General features: G+C 32.9%; 5 protein-coding genes across 5 annotated transcripts; all 5 read right to left on the reverse strand.

The window, feature by feature from the left end:
* Positions 1-819: 819 nt before the first annotated feature.
* On the reverse strand, positions 820-3685 carry LOC139893267 (ethylene receptor 2-like). The gene is made up of 2 exons (XM_071876419.1): positions 1868-3685; positions 820-1563 (listed from the first exon to the last, which is right to left on the reverse strand). The coding sequence occupies exons 1-2, from the start codon at positions 3602-3604 to the stop codon at positions 997-999; spliced, it is 2304 nt and encodes a 767-aa protein (XP_071732520.1). The 5' UTR covers positions 3605-3685; the 3' UTR covers positions 820-996.
* Positions 3686-4779: 1094 nt separating this feature from the next.
* On the reverse strand, positions 4780-6192 carry LOC139889876 (uncharacterized). The gene is made up of 6 exons (XM_071872792.1): positions 6037-6192; positions 5656-5923; positions 5407-5503; positions 5140-5270; positions 4950-5034; positions 4780-4858 (listed from the first exon to the last, which is right to left on the reverse strand). Exons 1-6 carry the CDS (start codon positions 6190-6192, stop codon positions 4780-4782), a joined length of 816 nt encoding a protein of 271 aa, XP_071728893.1.
* A 1011-nt stretch (positions 6193-7203) lies between these two features.
* Positions 7204-10184, reverse strand: LOC139889877 (transcription factor TGA2.1-like). The gene is made up of 6 exons (XM_071872793.1): positions 10172-10184; positions 8747-8805; positions 8368-8445; positions 7746-7778; positions 7408-7653; positions 7204-7320 (listed from the first exon to the last, which is right to left on the reverse strand). The coding sequence occupies exons 1-6, from the start codon at positions 10182-10184 to the stop codon at positions 7204-7206; spliced, it is 546 nt and encodes a 181-aa protein (XP_071728894.1).
* A 609-nt stretch (positions 10185-10793) lies between these two features.
* Positions 10794-13392, reverse strand: LOC139889878 (uncharacterized). Its single transcript, XM_071872794.1, has 10 exons — positions 13237-13392; positions 12871-13138; positions 12677-12773; positions 12456-12589; positions 12267-12339; positions 11976-12117; positions 11721-11854; positions 11470-11590; positions 11187-11327; positions 10794-10973 (listed from the first exon to the last, which is right to left on the reverse strand). The coding sequence occupies exons 1-10, from the start codon at positions 13390-13392 to the stop codon at positions 10794-10796; spliced, it is 1446 nt and encodes a 481-aa protein (XP_071728895.1).
* Positions 13393-18671: 5279 nt separating this feature from the next.
* Positions 18672-19340, reverse strand: LOC139889879 (uncharacterized). The gene has a single exon (XM_071872795.1). The coding sequence runs from the start codon at positions 19338-19340 to the stop codon at positions 18672-18674; it is 669 nt and encodes a 222-aa protein (XP_071728896.1).
* Between the last annotated feature and the right edge of the window lie 1807 nt (positions 19341-21147).

The raw sequence follows: 21147 nt of genomic DNA on the forward strand, positions 1-21147 counted from the left end.
AGTAAGTAATATATGGTAAACTACCCTTGATTTCTCAAACAATAAAGCATTGATGCAAATGTCTTGGGTACAATCAACATCCACTAAAAATGACAAAATTATGAATAGATATATGTAGTCCTATATTGAAGTAAACCTTAAATCAATAAAAGGAGAGGTGAGGGAATTTGGGTCCCAAGTGTGATGTAAGATTAAAACATATGTTGGAAGGTGTCGCTATACTTCTTGACCAAATTCATGCACACATCTACATTCGCTTTCTTTTCATCATATTAATATCGAAACATAACATGTTATCATCCACTCATTTTGGGCACTTTATGTACCTATATGACATGTTCATGTCACATGTCATTTTCAAACATGCATTATCTTTTTTCTTTTTCTTGGCACGGACTTTTTGTAGCATAATATCTACATGGTTTTTTAGTATTCTTTACTCAAAACCGGATTATTTGGTAATTATTTGGTAACCGTTTCCGACTTACCCAGATCATTCCAAGACATGTTGCTTGTGCAAAAAATATGATAAACAAAAGTCCAGAAGGGCTAAAGCGATTTTCGAAGCGATTTTCTACACGACTAGATTGAGAATCATGTCTATTAGTTGGAAGAATTCATGTCAGGAAGATAAAGTCCGATTGGAAAATCTCTCAACATGTTTTGTAGTTGGTAACGCCGTTCTTTTTGTTTGGTGAATCGGCGTGGTTTGTAATGGTTTGGTTGGTTGTTTGACGTATTTGATTAATTGATTATCAATAAAATTTTACCGGATAATACGCTTTAAAAAAAATTGATAAACACTTGTGTTAACCACGAACTTGCTAACTTCATAATGATTTCCATAAAATCTTAATACAGAAATTAAATCTGCATTTACTTCATCTCTAACCTCTAACCTATGTATATTATAGTATAAAATACCTACATTATAGAGAATATTCTGTAGTTGTAGTTAGTTATGTTAGTTTATCAATCAACCACTTTCTTCTCGGATCATCGACTTTGACTTTGACCTACTGAGACTCTGTTGACTTGGATCAATATTCTTCTTAGTTCATCAGCTATACCCTGCAAAAGAACTGGTTTTTGAATAATTCCATTAATTCCACTTTGTATGCATTTTTCCCAAATATCTTCATCAGCACTTGCAGTCGAACCGATAATCAACGGCCAACTTCGGCTCCTAAACTTTCGAATTCTTGTTGCAACTTCAAACCCATCCAAATCCGGCATATGCAGGTCCAATATCAAGATTTGATAAGGGGTTACAGGTGGCATAAGCGCAGTGAGACAGTCGAAACCTGACGTCACAATTGTGACAACACAACCGAGTTTCTCAAGTAGTTTACGGGTTACAGCCCGGTTTACATCATCTTCATCAGCTAAAAGAACTTGAAGACCTTTAAAAATGGAGTTTGTTTGAGGGTGGTGATCTAAGGATTCACTTGTTTCGGATACCCCAATCATGATTGATGACCTAAGCTGAAACTGAAGAACAAGCGACATGCTTTGATCGAACCCGACAGGATTCGGGACCACCCAAATGTTCCCTTGCATCATCTGCCAAAAACCAACATCAATTTTAAGATAAATAAGCCAATAATTTTTAGAATTTTTCTAACGACGACTCTTAATGGTCTTGTTAGTTAGCGTGTGTGCATCAATGAGTTGTACATGGCAGTTTATTAGGCGGTTATTGAAGTTTATAAGTATTTTTTGCACGTTAATGACAGTCCTTAGGGCTGTCATTAGCAAAATCCTAATTTTTATCGAATAACATGAAATCAATAACATAATGAACTACAAAGATCATGCAACAACTTTCTTGAAAGAAAAAAAAAATACAGATTTTATAAAAACTAACCTGAACCAACTTTCTGCACATACTGAAGCTCAAACTTTCCTCTGCAACAGCTCTACGGTTTCTCTGATCACTAAAAGACCGTTCCAACAAAGAAAACGCGTCATTTATCCCGATTTCAAACTTCACAATAACATATTCATCATTCGAGTTTGATCTCCACGATCGCCATTGTTGATCGCTCCTTCCAACGCTTCCATTTTCTCTTAAAATCCTTAACGTTAAACATCCACCGCCATTACCCCAGCTCAAAATATTACCAACCATATGCAAAATCACCTGCAAAACCCGTCTCTCGTCTCCCATCACATTATCCGGTAAATACTTATCGACATCGATGTTAAATTCGTAACCTTTACAAACGCACAAACACTTCGCAAGACAAGCGGCTTCTTTAATCATACTATGAAGACGAAACGACCTAAGTTCTAATGGAAACTTTCCGTTATTTTTAGAAGAATCGTCCATTACGTCGTTTATTAGCATCGAAAGAACGTTTGTTGTTTTCACCATTGTGTCTACAATCAAACGTTGTTGATCGTTTTGATTCTCGTCTTGTAGAATCGAAAGCAAACCCATAACCGAATGCATCGGTTTTCTTAAACCCTTACTCATAACCGTTTGAAACGAGCTTCTAGCTTGACTCGCTCTCATTGCATCTTGTTTTGCTTGCTGTAACGCTTGGTTTTGGGCCACTAATTTGTCTCTCATGAGTCTAGATTCTTCCAAAACCGCAGCGTGCGATAACGCAACGGCTACTTGGTCAGCAACTACTTTGACTATTTCGAGCTCGGAATTAGTCCAAGATCGAGAATTTCCACCTGGCAAAACCAAAACCAATATCGCGTAACACGCTTGAATCATTTCGGGGGTCCCACCTTTAAAATCAGCAACTCGAAGCATTGGCATACGGATTGCAGCCACGGCTCCCGGTTGACTTGACCCACCACTACTAAACACAACTAATCTTGATTCGGGTTCCAATAGTTTCACTACTTCGCTTCGTTTAATCTCTTGAACATCACAATCGTTGATCGGTATAAAAATTCGATCAACGGTTGATGATTCGCCTCCTTTTAATTGATAAGTGAGATTCATAACCGTTTTAGCGTCATCTGGCATCCATATCGCGCAATTTTGTAAATCTAAAGTTTCGGATAACTTATCGAGCGTAGTGTAAAGTATCATATGTCGATCAAGAGATTTTCGTATCTCTTGTGTGAGCATACGCACGTGCCACCCGGCTTCTTTTTGTTTCTTGATCATTCCCATTTCTCTACCAAGATCCCAAAACTTTTTTCTTAACATAAATTCTCTAACTTTGACTTTCAAAAGCAACGGAATGAGCGAAAATAAAGTAATTGCGGTCGCGAAAGAAACTAATGCCGTAAGAAACTTGAAAACGGTTAGAGCAAGCATCAATTGAAAGGGGTGAGCATCATAAGTCCAACCATTGAGTAAATGTGTCATCCCACAAAGAACAATGAATAGTATGAATTGAACAAGTACCCATTTAAAAGGTACATTTGAACAACTAACAAAATAAAGAAGCTCAATTGGGATTGAAAAATAAGCAATTGCAATCAAGAAATCACTCACTCTTTGAGTTTCCATTATGTTTCTGTACCCAAAGAAACCTTCAAGTTCACAATGACAACCCGAAAATCCATTTTCGGATGCCGAAACACAGATTAATAACAAACAGATAACCCCAAAATAACCTAAAGTTGTTTTAGACATTTATATTCTTGAATTCACAGATACACAATCTTCTCAATCCATTTGTTGCTCCATAAATTGATCAAATCAAATTCAAGATCAACAACTGTTTATAAAACAGAGAATAAAGAAGGAAAATATTAGTAAACTGTAAACCAGATACAAATTAGGCAAATAAACTTCAAGAACCAAAACCCATTTCAGAAATTAGATAAAGTTTGTGACTTTCAACAATTATATATAAAAAAAAAAAAAAAAAAACATCTAAATTGCTAAAATTTACATCCAAAATTCTACACAAGAACTGAAGAAAATTTTAACAAATTGAAGATTTCCAAATTTGAAGCAGATTGAACACAAAAAACAAGAAACTGCTTAAATTGAGTAAACCCCACAAATAAAAATCAAAACTTGTTGTACCTTACAAGAACATAAATCCTTTTCAGGGAGCCACGAACGGTACACAAAATACTGTTGTTGAAATCACAATTTCCAAAATTCTTGGAAATCAAAAGAGCCTTTGTATGATTGATCCAATTAATAGAGAAAGAAACCACATGAATTTTATAAGCCTTGTATTATTATTTTAATTTTGTGTAGTAGTCGAATTATTATAAAATTGTACAGATACATGAACCCACCGGTCCACCCCCCTAATAAGTAAACTGGTACGTTGAACTGAAAACCCAATTGAAGTTTCTTTCTTTCTTTCCTAGGGGGAAAAAGGTGGATTGAAGGAAAGAGAAACAATAGCGACGCGTTTATATATAACTACTTGGATTTGTAGCGCCCCTTGTTTTGTTTTATTTTGATTTTTATTATTATTATTATTATTATTATATTATTATATTATTATTACTAGCTTAAGACCCGCGGATTCGCGAGTTTCGTTAAATAATTTTTTGACTGGAAGAAAAATTTCAATGATTAAAGCAAACATTCAAAACAAACATGAAATCAAAAACACAATCAAACAAAAATGTATATCAAAAACACAATCAAAACAAACATGTATTATCCCAGATAAACAAACATGGAAATCAAAAACACAATCAAACAAACATGTGTTTCATATCACAAACATGTTATTATTCAAACAAAAAACTTAACAAATAATTAAAAAAATATTGAGATAAGCATTGCTTGTTGATTCCAACCATGAGCTTCAACCTTAGAAAATTTTGAGTTATTTAGCATCAATCAACAAAAATAAATGCTGGATTGTTTCCTTCATTATGGCCTTCCAAAATACCTTCTCCATTTATACCTTCAAAACTATATATTAATAAGTGTTATAAGTATTAGTTAAACTCTATAATCTAACACTATGGAATTTAATAATTTAAATAGGTAGAAACTTTATTACGCTCGTCTGTAGTCCTCAATAGAATCGATAGCAGCATTTATGAATAGGCGCGAACCCCAAGGGTTGTTGGAAATAAAAGTATGACCTAAAAGTTAAATGATTTACTATAAATTATTTGTGTACATTATTTAAAAAAAAAAAAAACAATACAAAATATTTCTACAACAGAATGTTAAAATCAGTTGGTTACCTTGAAATTGTTTGATGAAGACATTATTTAGCAAACATACTAATGGAACACCATCATTGGCATGGTTTGTAGCATACTCGTGTAATTGAACTGCTAGAGTAGACCAGATTGTTCCTCTTATCCTAGCTCCCCTGTTTATATAAATATGTATAAGAAATTAATTTCAAATTAGTATTTTGGTTCTAGTGATGATCAGTCATGGATCTTTTAATATAAGATATATGAATTTATATATAAAGTTGTTGTATGAATTTTAATGAAACTTACTCTAAATCTTCTAGTGTAAAGGTAATGGAATGCAGAATATGTCCATAAACATGATTGACGCGCAGATGCCATAGTTCAACCAAACGTCCGACGACATCTACATATAAAGATAAATACCATCGACTTAAATTGTTCATATGTATTATAACTATATGATGATGTTACGATTGTTGACGATGGTAAGACCAAGCAGATCACAGTGCATTGATATATAGATTAACAGTATGGCTTAAAAGTAGAAAAATGTACCAAAAGCAATTCTTGGATGTAGAACTGAGTTGTTGATGTCATTGTAATTAACTGGATGGAAACCGTCATTAGGTAGCTGAAATCCAAGATATGGAAGTAGTTGTGTATGATGCACAAAGCGGATTTTCCACATCGTATTAATAAGCTTATAATGATCTTGGTAAGGAACCAAGCTAAAACCATCAATTTGCAAAAATCGACCTTCAACTAACATATTTTCGAACAATGCTATTAGGCTAATTTCAACGCATGCAATCATTTTGTCTCCCTGTAAAAAATTTAGAATATCATCATAAAACTAATTTTCTGTATAATCATGTATAGTTAACTTAATAACAGAAATATTTTTTGTCAAATCATTGTAATTTTGGTACTGTTTACCTGTTGATCAATCAAAATAGCTTCCAAGTTTCCTAAAGTGTTAGGATTCCTGTAGTTCATTTTTCGCGAGACTGCAAAAACCTGAACTCGAACCCTAGGATTATCTATGTCAGGATGTAGCTCTCTCAAGTTATTGAAGATGACAGCAGCGTCCATCAGAAAAAATGAATGTAATGTGTTTAAAAACTATAGGCTAGGGTGAATGAAAAGCAAATAAAGCATTTAGGTATTTATAATTAAGGTTGGTTCTATTTTTGATAACAATTTGTTTACATTCTGTAATACTCTAATCAAATTATTATCATTAAAGAGAAATCAATGAAGGATAATCTATTTTTATATAAAATACTAAGAGATTTTCGACCAATTTCAATACTTATCTTTATTTTAAGTGGCAATAGTTATATAAGTTGACTTCATGCAATCACATATACAATTATTATCTATAAGCAATAATATCGTGTAATGCTGCAACGATATTAGCTGTTATCAACATCAAAATATATGATAAGCAAAGTTTACTGGTAGAACCTAAAAACTCCTTTGATGCAATTTCGTAGAAGCAATTTCGTAGCAGCAGTATTTAATATAAACTGTAATAAAGGATTTATGTATTGAAAAAAAACGTTAATAAGATTAGATTATATGACCGTTCTTTTCAAATACGATTAGAATATAAGTTTATTGAGTGTGCATTGTTTAAGTTAATTGTATGTGTATATCTGTTTATCATCATGATCCATGTATTGTTGTTCACATATAAACCACATCCAAGTCATTTGAATATGATTATTTTATTGGCATTTGAATAGAAGCCATACATGTATTAATGGATTTAGTAAAACGGCTTTAAGGGAAGAATCAAAAAATGTGATTGGTAATTGTAGTATATTGGGTAGCAATACTTTATAAAGTAATAGTCCATCGTGATACGCTCAATAACTTCGTGGAGCATCATTGGTGTTTCGTATCAAATGTTATATTTAGCATGATTAAATAGTAGTACGAAATTTGTTCCACTTTGTATTGAAAAGTTTCAAAACTAAACACGATTATCAAAATTGCAAACCTTGAACAAACATATTCAACATCAATATTGTAGTCCAATTATTTGTAAATAGTTAAATATTATCTAAGTATTTCTTTGACGACTTTCCCACATTTGATTCAATGTAAAAAAAAACGTTTGAAATAGTCATTCATGGTGAACACCGATGAGACTTGTTGATTTTCTTTCAATATCCTTTGCATATCAGTTAAACTCTTCTGACGTACTTTATCAGCCTACATAATACACATGAAAAATAAATTATTGTACGAAATACTTAAATTGTAGTATGGTATAATAATAATTTGAACAAAATTTCTTACCTTTTCCAGTAAATCAATTAAAATTGTGAATTTTTCTGTTAAAGTTGACATTTCTGTTGAAAAATTTGTCATAGCACATTCATCACCCTTATCAACAAAATCAGTTCCTGATAAAGAAATTGATATATGTTTTTGCAAACTTTCCATCTCTTTAGTATTATCACTTTCTTCCTTCATCAAACTTTCTTTCAATTCTAGCATTCTCTTCAGTTGTTCATTGAATAGCTCCACATGATTTAATATTAACTATAAAATTTTTATATAATAATGTATATTGTAACAAAAATTATAATGCTTAAAACATAATGATATCTAACCACAAAAAAATATATTTGTACCTGAATAACATCAGAAGGACGGAAACCACCCATCTACATTATAGAACGTGCTGTTGGTGGCATCAAACAACCATAAATAGTACTAAAGATATCAATTTTCGCTGCTGATTGCTTCATTTTGAACAGTTGATTATAATGTGAAAAAATAACCTCCAATAGTGGTCTAATTCGAGATGCATCGAAGTTGATCATTATTTGTTTACGCAAATTATAAATAAGTACTTGATGTTCCTCAAACCAATCCGAGTAGACTTTTGCAAAATTGAGAGGATCTTGCATTGATTGATTTGTTTGGACAAAAAATAATAAAGTTAGGAATGATTATAACATAATATATTTTTTTTGGGGAAATTAATGTTTATTTAAAATTGTAATGTATATATAAATGTACCACTATTTCTATTTCCTTGACTGAGTTCCTGTAATAAGGTATTTTTGGTTAGTTATCAATTAAGTATTAAAAAATTCAAATATAAAAAGTGAAAAATAATTGTGTTATTCATATTCATATTCATATTCATATTCATATTCATATTCAAATTAAAAGACAAAAGTTATGAATAGTACTATTCACAGGCTTTATTAATAGACAATGTCCAACAATTAAAATAACGTAGATTACCTTTGTAAATTGATCTTGCTGTATTTGAATTTGCCTTGAGAGTTGTTCAACCTGTTTTTCCAAATCCTCTACATAGGCCTAATATTTACCATTAGGGAAATAAATTAATTAGTGTTTTTCATATTCATTCGTTTATTAAGAATTTATATAATAAACTTTAAGTATTATATAAATGTAAAAAGAGTGACATTAATTAATAGAATTATTTATATAATAATAACTGTAAATCAAATAATATATACATTAACATTATTTATTTTTACTTCATCTCATTTTTTTCATCTTAATATATCATTAAAGGATCTATAGGTTTCCTCATCATGTTGTTATAAAATTTGGATTTATATAAACGTAAATACAATAAAATAATGAAAGTAACCTTTTTTCTCAACTTGCATCTCAGATTAGCCTCTCTTTGATTATTTTTTTTTTCAAGACCTATAGAAAATAAAAGGTATAAAAATTGAAACATCATAAAAGTTTTAAGATTTTTCTTTGTCAATAACAATTATAATCAATGTCAAGAGATACATACCTTTTCCTAATGACTAATTTCGTATTCTTCAACTATTTTTTCATCGATTTGTTGTTGATGATGCACTTCATTATTTTTTTCCCTTTGTGTTCCTTGAATTGAATCACTCTTATTTTCTTTTTGCTTTGTTTTAACCATTTTGATTACAAAATTTTCGTTACAGATCTTGCATTTAGAATGAAAGAAAACAGAAACTTTGCTACTGGTAATACTTATAAAATAGGTAATTTTATTTTAGGAAATATGTTAATTGTATCATTTTTTAGGTAACAATAACAATTGTTTTGACCAAATCTTTAACAATTATTGAATAAATTCCGAAGTTTTTTAGAATAAGTAATTTTTAAAATATTATTTTAATCTATTATAATGTCATTCTGTTTACAAAATGGTTAAAACCATTCGGAATTATCATTAATGTCAATCAATTTAGATTAAACTCATAACTATTTTAATTTATTTAGCATTAATGTCAATCTATTTAATTTATTTAGCATTATATCTCATGACTATTTTAATTCATTTAGCATTAATGTCAATCTATTTTAATATCAATATGGTATTATTAGCAAAGATGATTTATGTTTCCGCCGATCAAAGCTTTCAAAATCATCGATTACCAACTAATATAAATTGGTAACAAATATATTACAATGATGATTGTTTTGTTCCGTTGATTGAATCACTCGAAATTATTCGTATTTATTCTGTTTCATATAGCTAATCAAAATATACAGTCATATTTTCACTTATAGTTTTGAAGCAACTAAATTAAGTATTAAACTCATAACATTACCCACATTATAAGTATGACAATCTACATCTAACTTAAATACACGAATGTAATACTTACATTCAGATACTTTGTTTACCTTTAAGTAAGTGTTGTCTATGAGACGTTTACATCTATGTAATGATAGATGCACTGTATAACCACTTAAACATGGAAACATTTACTCTTTAACAAAAAATTGAATGAGCAATATAGTATTTGCAAAGTATGTGATCACAGAGTGGTAACATTATTTATTTACTAAACACATTAGTCCCTTCCTTTAACATCATTCAAAACCATGGTGATTTATATTCACCATAACTGTTTTTAGGAACAAAAAACACATAGAATTCTGTGTGACACCTTCACACAATAGATTTTGAAAAGATTGACCAAACATAAAAACAAACTGACACACATAGTTTAACTACATATTCCTAAACACCATAATCACAGAAATAGCATCAGTAACTAATATCAAACATTTCACACACCTTCAAAATCCATTTTTGGATCTTCTTCATTCGATTAATAAAATGCTGGTGCGTGACAGCTTTTCAAACTGAACTACACATAACGTGTAACTTGAGACATCACAAACTTGTCTTCTGCTGCTTTATACGTCAAATCGGCTTCATCACCTGCTATGAGCTCATTCACCCGAACAAATGCGTACCACCCAGCCGATACATATAAATTTTTGCATGCACGTTTTTGGTTTGTAAGTAGACCCCATTTGTAACTATTACCATCAGCCATTGTAACTATAATATCCCTACCAGCCGTCAACTTGCTTACCTTCATCAAATCATTTGGTAAACCCTACACCAAGATACAAAAATGGAACAATGCATTAGTACTATGTAATAAACAATAAAATACCCTATTTCAAGATTGTAATGGATTCTTTACAGTATAATTTACATTTATATAAACCAACAATCACTTACCCATACGTTCCCTTCTGGCATCCTAAACTTGACAGTAACATCACCTATTATTTCATCAGCTACGGTAGTTTCCAAATCATTAACTTCAATTGAATCAAAACCAGTTTCACTATCAGGATCACAATCACTCATGTGCTTGTCAGAGCTGGAATCAATGACAATAACTTCACTCATCTGCAAGTCGAGGTATCTTCAAATCCTCAATTGCTTTTGTAGCACCAGAAGTAGGTGTCTCATTTGCTTCATCTTCGAGAGGAGATTCACTTTTACGCTTCTTACCAGAGCTGCCTGGAGTCCATGTACTAACACTAACTTCAGAAGAAGAGGCAGGCTCAATCTTAGGTACCTGTGTACAGATGAATTATGTTTAGAACTAAGTTATTATGATATACACTTAAACTTTCAATGTATGCAGATAAATGTGTACAATATTTTAGTTGAGATTATATTGTGATGTTACCTTGAAAGTGTTCAACGGAGTACTATGGAAAGCAGTAGGATCATTAAACTCGTCGTTGCTTTACTTGTTCTTGAACTTTTCTTCCAAAGCTTCAATAACATCATCCTCATTTGTAACATCGTTGACAGTGAAACCAGAGTTGATGTACTCAAGATTTTTACTATTGATGTTAAACATGAAAGCAAACTTTTTATTTTCCAGCTGTTGTACCTCAGGCGGATAATCTGAAGGGTCTGCACACTATAATAACAATTCACTTTAATCTTGTTTATGATATATAGTGTTAATTAAGAAATTTAATTAAAGAGGAAATATATAACATTTTAAAATCAATTTTAATTTTAATTAGAAATCATATAATGAGATAGAATGGAATCCTTACACTTTTTGCACGCTTATTCAACCAGTTAACACTTTTATTTAACATGCTAGCAAGTTGGCCATCAAAAAGCAAGCAATAACAATTTCCACTCTTGTCACCAACTCGTAATGTTAAACGAATCCTTATATAAAACAAATTAAAGTGATGGTGATATAAAGTACAATCTTTAGAAACTGATAGAAATTATAAGATGTTTGGATATTAATAAATACCTGGGACTATAACTTTCAACAACCTCACATTGAACTCACTCTAACATAGTGGATTCAGAATCAACATCAAACCTATTGATGACTTTACCGTTGCATTTGTTGCACTTGTAGCCAAACCAACCTTCAGTTTTGACAATTTCTAACACTCTACCAAGCATCACGAATGTTGTTGGCTGTAAGCATATAAAAATTATAAGTTGATGTTGTCTATAGTTTGATGAGTATTGCCATAAAGAATGTTACCCGTTTGGTACATATTTAGATGCATTATATTGTGTGGATACTTAAGCTGACCTTTGAAATTGCAAGAGCAACTTCGATCAGGTATGGGGTGGGGGCAGTGAATCTGTCGACATTAGTAGTGATTTTCATGCCAACATTAATGGCAGCAGGTGTTAACTGATTCACCCCCGGATCCATCTGAGTATCAACCATCCTATGACATTGATCAATAAGACACACATTAAATTTTTAAACATGATATGAATTAAATTAGTATAAAATGGTTCTAATAATGGTTATGATAAACTACGTATACTTGATTAATAAAACAAAAAATAAAAGAAAAATTACAATGACTTATACTGTTCAACGGGTGCAACTGCCTCGTTTAAGTAAACACGACATCCCCACAACATATTGCTAACTTGGGGAGCATCTGTATTATAACATAAATTATATATATCAGAAATAATCTAAATTCATTGAGTAATCGTCATTATAAATAATGATTAACAAATGTATTAATATATTGAACGTGTATATGTTTCTTACCATCCCAAACCTTAAGTCGGAAGTTGTGGATAAGCATGAAAACATTGTTCTTGAATGTATCATCCAAAGCAGAAACAAACTCATGAAGGTGAGATGCATGTTGTCCCCAAAGTGCACATTTAATGTTCTCACCACTTTGTCAATTTTTAGGTATATAATCAGTATTCATGAAGGTTATCAAATTTAGTTAATATTGTATGTAATAGTTCAATAATACAAACCTTAAGTCTTGGAGTTGAAATTCAATACACTTTGTTTCAATACCCTTACTGCGTGTGACACGTAGCTCTTTTAGTTCAACTAACTTTCCGACCACATCTGCAAAATTTGACATACAGACATAATTAATGCATGTTATAAAATATATATAATTGATTTGTTAAAAAGTCAACGAATGAAAGTATTATAGAGTTACCAAAAATTTCATCTTCCTTCAACAGAGATTGATTAATGTCAGCATAGTTGACAACTCGAAAGACATCCTTCTGGATATCAAAAGCTTGAGTTTTTCGTACTCTAGATCCACGTAGTAAGTGGATCTTAAACTGATGATCAAGAAGAGGAACATCATCGTTGTCTTTGCCAACACGAAAACTACCAATTTCATAATAGTTTCCTTCTTTGAATGTGCTACCAAAATATGTCATCACAGATTTGTCCAATGTCGCCCGTATTTTAGTACCCTATTTGTATAAAAAAAATCTTGTTAAAAGTTAAGATTAGCAAAATCAAAAATATAACAGTTGTCAATGAATGCGATAAGTTGCATTGCATAATTTACCTCAGAATCAACAAATATCATCTCAAAAGATGATGCGCTATTGGGGTTTTTCCAATATGTTTTTCGCCAGGTAATGTGCACTTTAACTCTGATCATGACATCACCGGTTTGTTCAGTGATGAGTTTCAACGGGGTGATTTCACTGACAGCTTCCATTTTTTGTTAGGACAAGTCGCAATTTAGTAGAGAGTGTTTGAATATGAGAAGGAGTGAGTTGTTTGGTGTGAATTCAATGGATGATTGTAGCTATATTTATACTAAAGGCTTACGTTATGGGATGATGTTAATGGAGGTAATTTAGCAAAAGATAAGAACCAACAATTTTGGTAACAACTATCACTGCTTTATTTGAATACGCGGTATCGTTAATAACCGAAATCATTTCCTAAAAGAATACTTTTTGACCAGGATCCTAATTATTCGTGAAGTTTGAAATTTGAATTCTTTTTAACAAATCACTAATTATTATGAATTGATACACTTACATAATTAGATGATTTTAGAGGACAATTAAAAAAATATGCATAACAGCTTACATTAGTGAAATAATACAGAAAAGTAACATACCTCTGTTAACATGTTCAAGGCAACATGTTCAGTAATTACCTGCAACGAAAAAAATAAAAATCAAACAGAATAATCCCATTAGTTTTATATTACATATGAATTTACGTTAGGCAGATAATAATTCAAATTAATTTAAACATTGAAGATGCAGTATACAATTAAATTTAGAAATACAACCTAAAATCGATTTGCAGACGAAATAACTTCAACCAATACACAATTTTTGAATACATACGAAGTAATTCAAGATTACAGCTACAGATATAACTAAGTTGCATCCATCGATTTTGAATCAACAAAACCCTGAAACAATTAGTTTGATTTTTTTTAATCAAATTAATTGATAATAATTCAAAATATTACTAACATTGAAGGATTCAGTTTACAATTAAATCGATTTTATGGTAATTAAAAATATAGAAATATAACCTAAAATCGATTTTCAGAAGAAACAACTTCAACGCAATCACAATTTTTGAATTCATACGAAATAATTCAAGATTACAGGTACAGATATAGGTAAGTTGCATCCATCGATTGTTAAACAACAAAACCATAACACAATTAGTTTGATTTTTGTAAACAAATTAGAAAATTACATAAAAATTTAAACTGGTAAACCTGAAAACATCCAATTGTGGGGCGCATTTTTTCGTGTGTTAATGGATATTGATTTCAGATACAAAAAGATGGAGTTCAACGCAATACGATTGTGAATCGGTTGTGGAGGAAACATGTTCTTGATGAGAGAATTATATGCTGATTAAAATTTGAATTTAAGGTTCATGCGATTGGAGCGTATTGCGTGAATGGAAGTAATGGATTGACCCCTATTCCTAGCATAATGTCCCGTATTTTTTCATGGATAAGGGGCAAAATGGGAAGTTTAAAGTGACTGATTTGAATTATAAGGTTATAGGTTGATCCAATGGTTATCAAGTAAGGGCAATGGAGGTCATTTTCCTGATCTAAGGGTCCAGATTCAAAGTTGTTAAAAAAGTATACCTCAATTTTGTTTTTCTTTTAATGTATAGTATAGATTATTATTATTATTATTATTATTATTATTATTATTATTATTATTATTATTATTATTATTATTATTACTATTATTATTATTATTTTTTACTCTCACCCTTTCAATTTAATACGCCACATTTTTGAGATAGTTTCAATTTACTCTCTCCGTTCTATATCTATTGTCCACTATTCTTTTCTTAAATGTCTCAAATTAATTGTACACTTTCATAAATGAAAAAGAATAATATAATAAAATTCATTTTTGTCCATACTTTATACATGCAAGACAAAATAATAGTAAAAAGTAAGGGTAAAACTGAAAAGTTAACAGAAAATTACATGCGTCATGTACTTTTTATTAAACTGTGTGTTTTTGTCTGGGGACAATAGATTTGAGACAGAGGGAGTAATAGTTTATTTTGTATTTTAAATGAGAAGTGATTCTCACACACCACTTTTTGATCAATGTACACTTTTGTTCTTTAAAGCCCCGTTTGGCTCGTGGAATGTTTTTGGATGGAATGGAATGTGTCAAAAGAATTGGAATCCGAAAGAATTGGAATTAATAAATTCTATGGAATGTGAAAAATGTGTTCTATTTTACATGGAATGGAATTGAATTTCATTTTATAAAATAATTAAAAAGTTATAAAAAGAATTACGTTTCTAAATTTTGTGTTCATTTCCAGACTCACTTTTTCAAAAAAAAAAAAAAAAATTTAGATTCACGATTTGAGAATGTGTGTCGAAAACGCGCGTTTTCTGCTGTGAAAAAAGCGTTTTCGGGCGCGTTGCAAGATCGCGCGTTTTCTGGACGCCCTACGAAAACGCGTGTTTTCGGACGCGCTGCGAAAATGCACGTTTCCGGGCGGCCCGCGAAAACGCGCGTTTCCGGGCGGCCAGCGAAAACGTTCCGGGCGGCCCGCGAAAACGCGCATTTCCGGACGGCCCGCAAAAACGCGCGTTTCCGGGTGCCCCGCGAAAAGCACGTTTCCGGGCGCCCCGCGAAAACGCACGTTTCCAGGCGCCCCGCGAAAACGCGCCTTTCCGGGCGCCCCGCGAAAAATCGGATAACGCGCGTTTCCTGGCGCCCTGCGAAAAAGCGCGTTTCCTGGCGCCCGCGAAAACGTGCGTTTCCGTGCGCCCTGCGAAAGCGCGTTTCCAGGCGCCCTGCGAAAATGCGCGTTTTCGGGCGCCCTGCGAAAAGGCGCGTTTCCGGGCGCCCGCGAAAACGCGCATTTCCGGGCGCCCGCGAAATCGCGTGTTTCCGGTCGCACGCGAAAATGCGCGTATCCGGGCGCCCGCGAAAACGCGCGTTTCCGGGCGCCAGCGAAATCGCGCGTTTCCGGGCGCCCGCGAAATCGCGAGTATTCGGGCGCCCGCGAAATCGCGCGTTTCTGGGAGCCCTGCGAAAGTACGCGTTTCCGGGCGCCCTGCGAAAACGCTTCACGAAAACTTGAGCCGGAAACGCGCCCTGTAAACACGCTTTGAAAACGCGCACCAAAAACTGACCCGGTCCGGGAAAAACGTCTCAAAAACGCGACTCGAAACGCGCCACGAAACGCAGCATAAAAACGCGACAGGAAAATGTGGACCGAAAACGCGACCCGAAAACGCGGCCCAAAAATGCGTGCCGAATAGCTCCCTGAAAACGTGCCTTGAAAATGAGCGCTAAGAAGGCGCTCTAGAGTAGCGACCCAAAAAATTCAATGTTGAAAGGAATTCAAATCCATCAACATCTTGGAGGAATGAACATTCCATAGATGAGGAATCTCAAGATTCCAAGGAATATAATTCCTTTCAAATTATGTCAACCAAACGGAGCGGTCTAAGGAATTTAATTCCAGTTCCATCAAATTCCTTTAGAATTCCGAGAGCCAAACGGTGCCTAAGTTTACAGTTATGCCCCTATATCAATCTAGAGACTTGAACTTATATTATTATTGTATATATAATTAAGGGTATAATAAGTAATTAAATGTAAATGGATTAAAAAATAGTGTGTGATGATCATCTCCCATTTCAAATAGGTTATTGTGGAAAGAGACAATATTTTATTGATGACAAATGAAGATAGTAGGATTTTTTTCTAATACTGCGTGTTTTTTATTCAAAGAATATAAATTAAGACGGAGGGAACATATTTATTTTTTATTAATTACTTAATTATTCATTATTAATAATTATTTATAATCTATATCTATATTTATACTTATCTAAATGTCGTCATTAGAAATAAGTCGTCATTCTCGAAATATATGGTAGTGTGCACACGTAAAGGAGCGTGTGTGCCACGTAAGCCTTCTTACTTCGAAAAGTTTATTACACACATGAGTGGTACGAGTATCACCTCAACCAGACTGATGTAACACATTTTCCCGCATATAATATACCCTTTAGGTCTATTCAGAAGCAATCTCTCTATCCATAGAACATTGGGAATGATGACTTTCTCTACTCTTGGGAGTGTTTCATTCTGAGTGGAGATATAACGTCTCTTTATTCTAGGACAGAGAAAGGATTGTCTACATCTTACCTCTCTCATACCTCACTTATGTAGGAATGGGTTTCGTTGTTGTTGTTGTTGTTTACATAATTATCAGCAATTAAACAACTGAATCCAACCTTTTTCCGTCAATTTTCCCCGAACTTAGTTGTCTTCATGGATAGGTTCGATTTTTATGTTTGATAGAATAGTGATCCAGTAAAATTTTGGATCCAATCGAAACATAACACGTGACCAAAGTGTTTACTAAGACCAAAGTGTTTACTAAGACCATTGCTAATGGCCATGTCAGGGGAAGGGGAGTTGTAATGAGGAACTTTTGTAGAAAAGGATGACGCTGATGTGAAATTTAATTTTGATTTAGGCCACTTGCTATCATTCAGCTCTTTCACTAACATTTTCACTGCCACATCAGCACCACATCAGCACAAACCCTTTAACATTCATTTCACATTCCTTTCACTAAACACTCACTATCATACACTCCATTTCAAACTTTAACCAATTTAAAATTATTAAAAATACAATAAATAAATACAAATAACATTTTATTAAATAAAATAAAAACATTACATTATTAAAAATTAAAAACATTACATAATTAAAAAATAAAAGGCAATACATAAATAAAAAAAACACAATAAATAACGCTAATTGTTTCGAACAATATAATCATCCGGGAGTGTCCAAATGTGTTCGATCAAATTGTTGAGAAGGACATTATGCGCTCTTTTATCTCGCATCTCTCGATCCACCCGATCTTGGAGCATAACTCTCTCCGTCCAAGTACGTCGCGGCATGTTTTCTCGTTCGCGGAGATAATCCTTTTAGAGGTCGCATATGTTGCGCTCGTTGTCTTCGGTGATCATGTTGTGAAGTATAACACAAGTGTACATGATTCGACATATTTTATTGATACTAAAAGGTCTTGCTGGGTGTTTTAGTATTGCCCAACGACCTTGAAGAACACCGAAAGCTCGTTCAACGTCTTTTCTCTCGGCTTCTTGAAAACATTTAAACTTTACATTTTTTTTGGCTCAAGTGGACATTTAAACGACTTGACAAGTGTTGCCCATTCTGGGTATATGCCATCTACCAAGTAATACCCTTTAGTAAATTCGTGCCCGTTGATAGTGTAACGGACCTCAGGAGCTCGACCATCTAATAAACCTTCGAACAAATCCGATTCATTAAGAACATTAATATCATGGTTCGAACCCGCTGGACCAAAGAAAGCGTGCCAAATCCACATATCATAGGACGCAACTGCCTCGAGCATTATTGTTGGTCCTTCGTGATCACCCCTGTGGTAATGCCCTTACCACGCAACAGGACAATTTTTTCAAGGCCAGTGCATGCAATCGAGACTACCTAACATACACGGAAACCCGTGCATCTCCAAATGTTTGGCATGAAATCGACGAACATCTCCTTCAGTTGGTTTCCTTAAATACTCTCGCGAAAACATATGAATAATACATTTGCAATAATTTTTTAAACAATCTCGAGACGTTGATGCGCCCATGTGTAAATACTCATCGAATGCATCAGGCGCAATGCCATACGTCAATTGACGTATGGCCGATGTACACTTTTGAAAAATATTGAAACCGAGTTGACTGGTTGCATCGTATCGTTGATCAAAAAATTTAAAATAATCGGGTCTCGGTTGAGAATTATACGTTAGAATAGCATGACCAATACGCATAAACAATGACTTACTCATTCGAAATCGATTTCGAAAATAATCACCAGAAAATGTTGGATTATCCGAGAAATAGTCGCGAAACAAACGATTACCCGTATCAATACGATCTCTTTGTAACCGGCGTCTTCTAATAATTGTACAAGAATTTCTAGCCTCATCTTCTTCGTCCATTGCATCAAGCGAATCGAGTAAGTTAAGCGTGTTGTAACCTTCTTGAATTAAATCTTCATCGGAATCGGACTCTGCGCTATCACTATCCGTCTCGCTTTCGCTCTCAGAAATTAATAAATCTTCCAAAGCCATTTGATTTTTTGTTTGTTTGTGGATATATAAATTGAAGGTTGAGAGTGTTTGATATAGAATAAAGATTGAGATTGAGAGTGTAGTGATTGAGTTAGTGTAGTATGTGTGTAATGACCCTACTTTTTCAGTTATCTTTTACCGTTTATTATTTAACGTCCGTTAATGGTTATTCGTGCCACGTCATTTCTATGACCTATATTATTATTTTAGTAATAATATATTAATTATTATGTGTTATATGAATATTTGTATTCGTATTTTAAAACGTGCATTTCTACGTGTCGTGGATTTCTATTCGGCGAATCTTTTCGGTTTTCAAACCAACGGTCAAAATTTTTGGAATTTTTAAATCCAAATTATTTTAAATATGATATTTTTATATCATATGATTATATATTGTGTTTATATATTTTATTTGTAGCGTGTGCGTTATTCCTCCGAAAATTTAATCGCGTAGCGGCGTTTTCGCGTTTCGGGTTCCGTTCGAGCTTTTGAGCCACAAGTAAACTCTTTATACATCTAAGTGGGCCATGTGGGCCCGCATTTGTGCATGTTTCGGCTGAGACCCCATGGGGAGGGGTAATTTGGCAAAACTTGGAACTTGTTTATCCCTTGATCAAAATTGGTTCACTACTCCTTCATTTAACCTAATTACATTTTATTTTTCACCTCCCCCTCTCTTTTTCTTTCTCCCTTGGACGTTCACCATCATCAACCATCATCATCATCTTCTTCAACAATTTTATATTGGAGATTTAGGGCTTTTATCATATCCGGATTCACTATTTCAAGATCTACGCAACCATACTCTGATTCTTTGATTGGGGTATATTCATGAACCCTAATTTTTCATTTCTCTTTCATTTTTACTGATTTTGATTATATGTTGATGCTATAGTACTTGTATGTTGTTGTGTTGTTGATTTGATGCTTAGAAATGCTCGATTTCATATGTTTTCGGTTTGATCAAAAGCGAACAGCAGTTATTTGTTTAAAATCAGTATACTTAACAGATGTTTTTGATTAAATAAAGTGTATAGATGAGTTCCTCTCATCAAGACAATAATTTTAGGCTTTGGATTCATGTTGTTTTGAGTTTCGGATAAAAAGTTATGCCGGATTTAGGGTTTTGATGGAATTAAGATATAAAAACGACTTGATCAGTTTTGGTTCGACTTTTTGACCATTTTTGGACTCTCCTGGGTGTACTAGTGTGTTAGCATTGATGATTGGATGAACATTCATGTTCGGGTCATCGAAATCCGAGCCACGGATCACCCGGTATGACTAAAACAAGTTTTTGAACGGATTAAAGCTCCAAGTTTATATATAGCTGTTGGTCACGACTTGGGGGATGTTCTTAGAGTGTTCTTGAGTGCACTAATGTGTCGCGTGGTTTGGTTAGGCGAGGATATATATAAGACTCACCGAAAACCGATACCCGGAGCTCAAGTTATGACCCGATGAACTTGTAATTAAAACTTATGGTTATAACATCTAACTTATGATATAAAATAATGATCTTCATTATCATTAAATTACTTATGATATAAAAGTGATTAATTAAATTTAAGACTTATGATATACATATTTAGTATATCATTATTAATTACATTTTGATTAATGAAACTTTTAATTAAACTTATGATTAATAATACTTTTATTATTAATGAAAAATACTTGTGGTAAGTATTAAACTTATGTTATGAGATTATTACAATAAGACTTATAATAAGGATTAATTAATTATTTAATTATTATAAGGCTTAGTTATTATTTAATTATAATTTAATTATTAAATACTTAT

This window comes from Rutidosis leptorrhynchoides, chromosome 2 (assembly GCF_046630445.1).
Source record: "Rutidosis leptorrhynchoides isolate AG116_Rl617_1_P2 chromosome 2, CSIRO_AGI_Rlap_v1, whole genome shotgun sequence".
NCBI lineage: Eukaryota > Viridiplantae > Streptophyta > Magnoliopsida > Asterales > Asteraceae > Rutidosis > Rutidosis leptorrhynchoides.

Bases quoted from the DNA above. Each gene is read 5' to 3' on its own strand.
- LOC139893267 (XM_071876419.1), bottom strand. From the start codon at position 3,604: ATGTCTAAAACAACTTTAGGTTATTTTGGGGTTATCTGTTTGTTATTA. The intron at 1,564-1,867 runs GTTAGTTTTTAT...GGTTTTTGGCAG, and splicing joins TGTGCAGAAAGTTGGTTCAG to ATGATGCAAGGGAACATTTG.
- LOC139889876 (XM_071872792.1), bottom strand. From the start codon at position 6,192: ATGGACGCTGCTGTCATCTTCAATAACTTGAGAGAGCTACATCCTGAC. The intron at 5,504-5,655 runs GTACATTTTTCT...CTTTATATGTAG, and splicing joins ACATCCAAGAATTGCTTTTG to ATGTCGTCGGACGTTTGGTT. The intron at 5,035-5,139 runs GTAACCAACTGA...TTTAACTTTTAG, and splicing joins CTTCATCAAACAATTTCAAG to GTCATACTTTTATTTCCAAC.
- LOC139889877 (XM_071872793.1), bottom strand. The intron at 8,446-8,746 runs GTTACTTTCATT...GGTAAATATTAG, and splicing joins GATGCAAGTTGAGAAAAAAG to GCCTATGTAGAGGATTTGGA. The intron at 7,779-8,367 runs GTAATCTACGTT...TCTATAATGTAG, and splicing joins AGCAAGATCAATTTACAAAG to ATGGGTGGTTTCCGTCCTTC.
- LOC139889878 (XM_071872794.1), bottom strand. From the start codon at position 13,392: ATGGAAGCTGTCAGTGAAATCACCCCGTTGAAACTCATCACTGAACAA. The intron at 12,774-12,870 runs GTAACTCTATAA...CAAATTTTGCAG, and splicing joins GAAGGAAGATGAAATTTTTG to ATGTGGTCGGAAAGTTAGTT. The intron at 10,974-11,186 runs GTTATTGAAGCT...ATCTGTACACAG, and splicing joins ATGTTACAAATGAGGATGAT to GTACCTAAGATTGAGCCTGC.
- LOC139889879 (XM_071872795.1), bottom strand. From the start codon at position 19,340: ATGGCTTTGGAAGATTTATTAATTTCTGAGAGCGAAAGCGAGACGGAT.